This window comes from Branchiostoma floridae, chromosome 4, assembly GCF_000003815.2.
Source record: "Branchiostoma floridae strain S238N-H82 chromosome 4, Bfl_VNyyK, whole genome shotgun sequence".
NCBI classification, from domain to species: domain Eukaryota; kingdom Metazoa; phylum Chordata; class Leptocardii; order Amphioxiformes; family Branchiostomatidae; genus Branchiostoma; species Branchiostoma floridae.
In genome coordinates, this window is record NC_049982.1 from 17,567,899 (window position 1) to 17,575,408 (window position 7,510).

The 7,510-nt window shown below is 44.1% G+C and overlaps 2 protein-coding genes across 5 annotated transcripts in view; one reads left to right on the forward strand and one right to left on the reverse strand.

Annotated features, from left to right (window-relative positions):
• Window positions 1–130: 130 nt before the first annotated feature.
• On the forward strand, window positions 131–6,787 carry LOC118414304 (membrane frizzled-related protein-like). 2 transcript variants are annotated; one of them, XM_035818266.1, is made up of 10 exons: window positions 131–776; window positions 1,549–1,713; window positions 2,134–2,245; window positions 2,565–2,743; window positions 3,414–3,458; window positions 4,013–4,313; window positions 4,514–4,765; window positions 5,039–5,157; window positions 5,525–5,656; window positions 5,923–6,787. In XM_035818266.1, exons 1-10 carry the CDS (start codon window positions 699–701, stop codon window positions 6,091–6,093), a joined length of 1,554 nt encoding a protein of 517 aa, XP_035674159.1. In that variant the 5' UTR covers window positions 131–698; the 3' UTR covers window positions 6,094–6,787. The 2 variants fall into 2 exon arrangements, with proteins under 2 accessions (XP_035674159.1, XP_035674160.1); XM_035818267.1 differs by lacking the exon at window positions 3,414–3,458 and having other exon boundaries at window positions 132–776.
• Window positions 6,704–7,510, reverse strand: part of LOC118414280 — a 20,477-nt gene continuing 19,670 nt past the window's right edge. For 2 of the 3 annotated variants that reach the window (XM_035818207.1, XM_035818209.1), the window contains exon 5: window positions 6,704–7,494. In XM_035818207.1, the coding sequence (XP_035674100.1) occupies window positions 7,376–7,494 (119 nt within the window). In that variant the 3' untranslated portion in view covers window positions 6,704–7,375. The remainder of the gene's footprint in view (window positions 7,495–7,510) is intronic. The other variant, XM_035818208.1, reaches the window with a different exon arrangement.

Here is a 7,510-nt window from a genome sequence, read left to right on the forward strand (position 1 = left end):
CAATCTATCTGCGAAGGCCTTCTTCGCAGACTTCCAGCGGGGCTGGCGTTTATTTCATGGAGAGGGCTCGCGTTTTTTCAACGTTGCCTAGAAATTAAGGGAGTTTGCAATTGGAGGGTCCCTGCTCCGCTTGCCATGCCGGCAAACTCCCTTTCTAGTCAAACTCCCTTCCACGGCAAACTCACTTTCCCGGCATTAAAGAACCTAATTCAACGTTGAAGGTCGCTAACTAGCGCCCCCTTAAAAGCCAGATCCGATGAAAGTCTGCAAAGAAGGCTAATGTCTCACTGCGCATTTTTTTTAAATACCCCACTACCGAAAAGAGTCCCCCTCGACTGGTGGTTGTTCATTACCCGTAGCTGATACTTTCCCAGCCATGCATCTCGGCAAAGGCTATTTCAACTCCAAGTAGCTGCCGTTATCGTTTCCTACATACGGCACATTTTCCTACAAGAACATATATCTTGTTGTGATGAAGAACAAGTGGTGATGGTCCCATGCGGTTGAAAAGTCAACAATCATTTCGTTATCAATTATGCCAAAGACAAAGGTTGAACTCGATATCAAACAGCTACAGGTTACCGTATTTGAATGTGCAATGCGGCTCAATCATAAATAGTCTCAAAGTTCTAATTTATGTTTAAGTTTTCATTTTGACCTGTTTCAGTTGGAGGATTGTGGCCCCACCCGGACACCAGATGCTCCTGACATTTGACCCCACTTTCAGCATAGAAAATTTGCCTGACCGGGTTGGCTGTAATTTCGATATATTGACGGTATGTTTTTTTCTTGCTTTTCATGGAATGGAATTAACGCCAGCACTGCATTTTTGGTCAACGTTATGCACCATTCTAATGCCCTAAGGCCTAAATGCCAACTTCTCATACTTTTCATCTATATTTCTCTGCACAATTTCAAATAGTTCCAGAAAATCACGGAGAGTTTTCAATATATAATCTGGTACTTCTTGCGGAATGAGATGATGATCATTGCCAGTATCTGATACATTCCCGTGATTTGTGTGCCTTTCCTTGAAAGATATTGAGACTTAAGACTTTAGACCACGTATATCTTAATCAGTAAATATGGGAAAGTTTATTTGTGCAAGTTCATGCCCGTAGGCTAATTGCAAGTACATGGTACAAACAAGATAGGGAATATAAGTGTAATTATGAATTGTGATAAATATTATTATACAAAGGGACTTCTGGAATACTAACGTAGTAAACATCGCCTAGTCTGTTCTTTTAGCTGTAGATAGCGTGGATGGTAGTTGAAGTTTTGCCTCTGCCAACACTAACATGCTAGATGATGCATTATCCGTGTCAACAAATTGAATCAATACACGTACATATATGTAGTTAGGTACCCATTCTTCATACTAAATCATATATAGTCTGCTGCTAGTACCAACTTCGAAATTTACCCGGCCACGGACACTTATGCTAGCAGCAACTATATGCATGTTGAAAATAAGCAAATGTTATATGCTTTGTGTTTTCATTGCGAATTCCTTTAAACGTTTATCCTAACTCACCATGGCTTTAGATCTACAATGGACCAGATGAGAACTCACCGTCCGTTGGAGAGTTCTGTGGTGATCTGGCCCCCGAACCGATCCGGTCCGAGGGAAACGAAATCCTGCTCGTGTTTGTCTCGGATGGGAGCACCGCGTACGACGGGTTCCGCATCAGCTGGAATTCGTCCTGCCAGGTAAAGTGTTTGGTCCAAACTCCTTTCTTTTCTAATCTTTGATATTCGTGCCAGTCAAGCTCCACCCTGTAACCTTTTGGCCCACGGGAGTCTCGACATCCTCACTTCAATGCAAGTGCAAGTGATGAGCGAAAGCAAACGGATTTTGTTACTGAAAGTGCAAGTGCTTTCACAGTTGTTATGGTTCACAGTTGGGAGGCAGTTTCTGTGCGCACCTGTTCGCCCCCCCCTACGAGGGGCGTGCAATTAGTAATGGTCCTGACCCATTTCCCATAGTAAAACCCCATGAAGTTCTAATATTATTTGACCACGCCCAAGCTGATTTGCAACGTACGTCATGATACTAATCCTCCCCCATTGCCTCCGATACTATTGGACAAGACACCCCTCCCCTTTCAACTGTTCCTTTCCATCCTGTAGGCTGACATGCTGACCTGTGATGCTGACACATGCGTGGCGTCAGAGGATCAGTGCGATATGGAACAGCACTGTCTGGACTGGACAGACGAACTCAACTGCACCTTCGACGCAGGTATTTTGGTTTTCCTTTTTTCTCCTTTGACCATTTCTTCAAATTACAGACAAAACACGCACACTGGAGAACCTTTTTTTAGATGTAGCAAAAAGTACAGTGGCTTTCTCACGGTCAATTACAAGCTACAAAATAGAAACCTTTTCGTAGGACGTGCGGTATTTGGTGTTATATTTCACTTAGCAAGATAATGTGTTATCTGTAGAACAATAAATCATACTGCAGGCCGACATGCTTGTGAATTGTTGTATAACGTATCTGATCTGTTCTTTCAATATAAAATGTAGCGCCGCGATGTTTTATTTGTGTTTGATTCCAGTTGAGTGCGGAGATATCCTGTCTGAAGTGGCTGACGCCGGGAACATCACGAGTATGAACTATCCCCACTTCTACCCGCCCGGCCTCAGCTGCACCTGGATTATAACTGCCCCTGTAGGCCAGCGTTTGGTGGCCTCCTTTACGGGCATCTTTAACGTCAGCTGTCAAAACCCAGTCTCGGTATGCTGCAACACTTCCCCTCGCATTCTACATTTAGTTCATTTACTGAGAAAAACAGACTATTCAAAAAAATATTTGCACTTGACTGCGCGTGGCTCCTACAGCAATGTAAGATAAGCCCAGACAAGCATGCGCGTCAAAAATGCGCGTGATCATGTTGTCCAGTATCACCATGTGCTTCATTATAGCAGCCGGAAAGGTTCTGTTTTGACCTGCCCCACATGTATCCAGGCTTACGGCCGTACCCTCATTTCTTCTTGTTTCTGAAGATTGTCAACTCTGATCCTTGATCCCTATGTTATAACAGCTTCCACCTCTGCCGTAATTCTATTTCTCTTCCCAAATTGAGTCTCTCACTCTCTCTTTCTTCATAGCCTGTCTCATTAAGTGTTACATTCCGGTTGATCCCATTCCCTATTCTTATCATTGCATTGATCAGCTACCTAATCTAATCTATTGAATGACACATGGTCATTCAGTTGAGACCGTTCAATGTGGTCTTCTTGTTGGTATGACGAGCATTGATGACTCCTAAGCGTCCTTATACACGCTGGAACCACGTGCAATTCCTCTACACTTGCCGCTGACGCCTTCAAAGCCCAGAGTGCACTGAGCATATCTGGTCACGGCTTTTCTACATCTCATGTCGTCTTCGTCTACTTCTGAACAGGTTCTCTCCTATCGGATGCCTGGCAATGGGACAGGCGACCTACCAGTAAGTGCCTTATTCCTTTCAGACGACGACAGGGAAAGTTACTATTTCTAGCCTTCTTAGGTCAGAAATGGCCTTCTTTGTCACTCCTTAAATTGTGTCTCTGCGTATGCACGGTGCAGAGAAAGTACATCAAGCAGCAGTAAGAAGGATTGGGCTAAGGAGCAGCTGGAGAGGTACCTGTGCATAGCGGTTTATAACACTTCTAGGTAACGTTTCTTGAAAATTGATGATGATCGTCATCGTATTACTCGTATAACCTGTCAGCGTTTGTCACAAAGCAAAAGTTTCTTCCCTCGTATTTCTTCTCCTTAGTGATTGTTACATGTCCGGTTTTCTTGACAAAGATGTGAATTAAAGGTTCATAACATGTACATATAACATCAATGTAGAGTTGTATGATGACACATTGATTTGTTTACGATATCCGCAGTTCCACACACACACACACACACACACACATACACATACTACCAGCTGTACACACCTACATGCATCCTGGAAAACGTTAGGAAATCACATGCGTATTGGTGATCCAATCTCTTCTCTCCCTGTAGATAATCGACGTGACAGATCTAGCTGAAGGGAACTTTGAGAATCTTGGCGAGGCCTGTGGGAAAGAGAGACCCATAGAGATCTTCATGGCGACGGCAGAAGCACTGGCGATCACGTTCACTCCCAGCGCGACGGAGGCACCAAGGGCAGGCTTCGCCTTGGACTACTACTACTGTCCGTTGGACGCCTTCATCTGCGTCGACAGGACGTGCCTGTCCATGGACATGACGTGCGACGGACAACGGGACTGTTCTGGTGGGGAAGACGAAGGAGCACCGATGTGCCCAACTACAGAAGCTCCTGGTGAGTTGTCACTGCAATCTATTGTCATGAAACCGGTAGGGTTTGCTTATCGCTTGTCATTGTTATCATCTTATCACTGATTCACTGTGCACCAATGTACATTGGTCTTAGTGATCTTTCCTGTCTCACTATGTACTAAGTACATGATGAGATAAGAAAGTAGTAGACAACTTTTTTTCTTCTCTACCACATTAATGCAGATATAACAACAACAACGCTGCAAACAACAACGGGTCTTGGCAAGGCGACCGACGCTGCGGACGGTAGGGCGACGCTGGGTCCTCCGCTAACCACCGTTCAGGACCCAACGGGGCCGACAAAACTCTGGACGTCACTTACACAAACGGCTTGGAGAAGCACCGACAGACAGACTGAGTCGCCAGGCAACTCCACGGCGGGGTACAGCATGGTACCACGGTTAACAGCCCACCCGCCACGCGATGATGACCCCGGTAGGTCTTCTGTGTTTAACTTGAAGCATTAAATTTGTTGATAAAAAAGATTACATGTGCACGTTACAGTGGATTTCATGGTTAGCGTATAAACCTGCTGTTCAACAGATCTCCTCAATGTTAGAGACGAAAGGTACTAGTAGTGGATGTTACGTGAAACGTCTGACCGTTTCCAAAGTCATATCCAGTTGATCCAGTAGCTGCTTTTTGGCCTATCTTATCATCTGGATATTTAACGTTAACATTCATCTCCGTCCCCATGTTCCCTTACAGGAACGCTGCCCAGGCGCCGGTGCTACTCCTGCTACGGAAAGCAGGACTGTGAGGACCCCTGGGCTCATCCTGACATCACCGTCCCCGTGACAGAGTGTATGGACGACGAGGACTGCTGGGTAAGGAAAAGCGACAAGGCCTTTTGTATCCGACGAGAACAAATTCGGGCCCAATTAAACATTCTTTTTATACAGAATATCAGTGTCCTCTGTTTAAATCGCGTTACCTGTAAGAGACCTAAGGGTTCACAGGGACGCTTGATTCATGATCAGATTGATGAAGTGTGCTTGCCTCATGCAAGTGTTCTCGCCTCATGCAATAATAAAAGTCTTTTCTTCCTAACTCTACGTTTTGTTGGATACTAATAGCTTTATCGGTACTTGAAGGTATAGCTTATGAAGGATCATGGATTATACACATTGGGCGTATCAAAGTATATAAAAAGTTGTGCTGCACACCCCCAAGTGTCCTTTCCTCCCCTCACAGGTTGAGCGTATCGTCGGTCCGAGTAAGGCGAGTAATGTAGGCCGAGACGAAGAAGTCCTGTACCGAAGGAGCTGCGGTTCCAAGTGCCCCCCGTTCTGGCATGATGAGTCCTGTAAAGACGGGTGGCTACAGGTAAATCCCATATTGTTTTGGTATGAAAACAAGCTGACTCTGCCATTATTCATACAAATGGGGAGAACCATGACACCTCGATGGGCAGTGGGGCCTACAGGTGGGGCATGCGAGAGGAACAATAAGTTGGTGAGCAGGTTGAAAACTCGGCCTACCAGTGTTTGATATCTCCGGGCACATGTCCGTGCTGAATACTTGCACGAAATGAGAACTACCAGTGCTTGTGTGATTCAATGAGACATTTACTCTTATGTACTTCTCCCCAGGTCTGCAGTATGTGTTGTGACAGAGACCTGTGTAACCGACAACAACTGACAGGCGAGGGCAAGTCGTTCTTCCAAAAGGAGGTTATGTCGGGTGGCGGGGCAGGGCTATCAGGAGCCCGCTGGCAGAGTTTCAGTCTCGTCTACTTTGCAATTCTTATGGTTTCTTCTTAGACATGACGTTTGATCACGAAAAATAATATTAGGTGCTCGCGTTGCCTCACTATCCCAATTGTAGGATTAATCAGATCACTCGTGTTTCGGTGAGGAGGGCCGTAATGCACATTTACCGTGCCTTTGTGTCCGTGATACATCGTGTATGTGACCGCAGATATAAAATCATTCTGCTTGCCATGGTCAAGAAGCTGGGCATGTATAATAGTATATATACATATAGCATGTTTGCTGTGACTGAAAATGTCTTGCTTGCTATATGACTACAAGATATAACCGTTTGCCTGTAACACAGCAGTTTATATGTATATTGTGTGTAATTGGGAACCAGGTCGGGAGTAGATCCCGTGCTCACGGTTAGCGTTTGTTAACTTTGTAAATGGACTGTCCTTAAGCTGAAAACTAGAAAAGTGCGCCTGTGCTTGAAATGCCTACTGGTCGATTTTCTTCACTAAGTATACTCAAATTATCCTAGCGTGTTCTGTGACCAATCTAAAACATTGTGGGTTGGTTTCTAGGACCATCAACCAATAGTTTAGAACACAGCTCCTGACCAGAAAAGTTGTAGATATGTGTATACCATGTATGTATTCAAAGGGAACAGGAGAAATTGTACCCCACATCTTTTTTAGAGATACACCTAAATGTCTGACATTATACCATGACAGGAGACTGACTTGAAGTTTTCAAAATATCATCCTGTGTGTTTTCTGTTTCCATCAGCACATTGTCCCTAATGCATAATCAGCTGCTGTTCTACTCTGGTACATCATTGTCCCTTTGGACAATCTTTCCTGTAGCTACTAGTACATGTATATAGGCAGCATCATGTTAGTAAATGTACAGTGCACATCACTCATTTTGGAAGATGCAACATATACAAATCAATCAATCAAACATATACAAATCAATCAAAATTAATGATTACAGCACCTGTCAAAAATATCCTGATATATTCTCACTGTTACATCATAATACATATATTAACATCTCTCATACCTGTATTCATAACTATATACTAGTATACAAATGTTCACAGCAAATAGCTTTCCAGTATTCCTACAAACATAAGTTACTATTCTAAAGGGCAACTTCTGACATGAAATAAGACATTTCTAATACACTCCGATTGATCAATATCAATGTACATGTATGATCCTTATACTAATGCTTCACTGACTGTGTTGCCACTTTTAGCATACATGTACCATATTTTTCTTAAAGGCAGGTGGTAAATGATGATCAGAGTGTGAGCAGGGTTTGATGCTTGTCCCACATGTAGTTATCTTCTATCCGGAACCCTGTTGTTTCTGCGATGGTGCTGCATGTGCTGGATCCAGTCCACCTGACCAGTAAACCGGCGCCCACACAGCTTACACGTGAACACGTAGAACACTCTTCCTGTGAATGGGTCGCG

Coding starts and splice junctions, on each gene's coding strand:
- LOC118414304 (XM_035818266.1), top strand. CDS start 699: ATGCTCCTGACATTTGACCCCACTTTCAGCATAGAAAATTTGCCTGAC. Junction 777..1,548: donor GTAATTTCGATATATTGACG/GTATGTTTTTTT, acceptor CCATGGCTTTAG/ATCTACAATGGACCAGATGA. Junction 4,314..4,513: donor CCCAACTACAGAAGCTCCTG/GTGAGTTGTCAC, acceptor ACATTAATGCAG/ATATAACAACAACAACGCTG.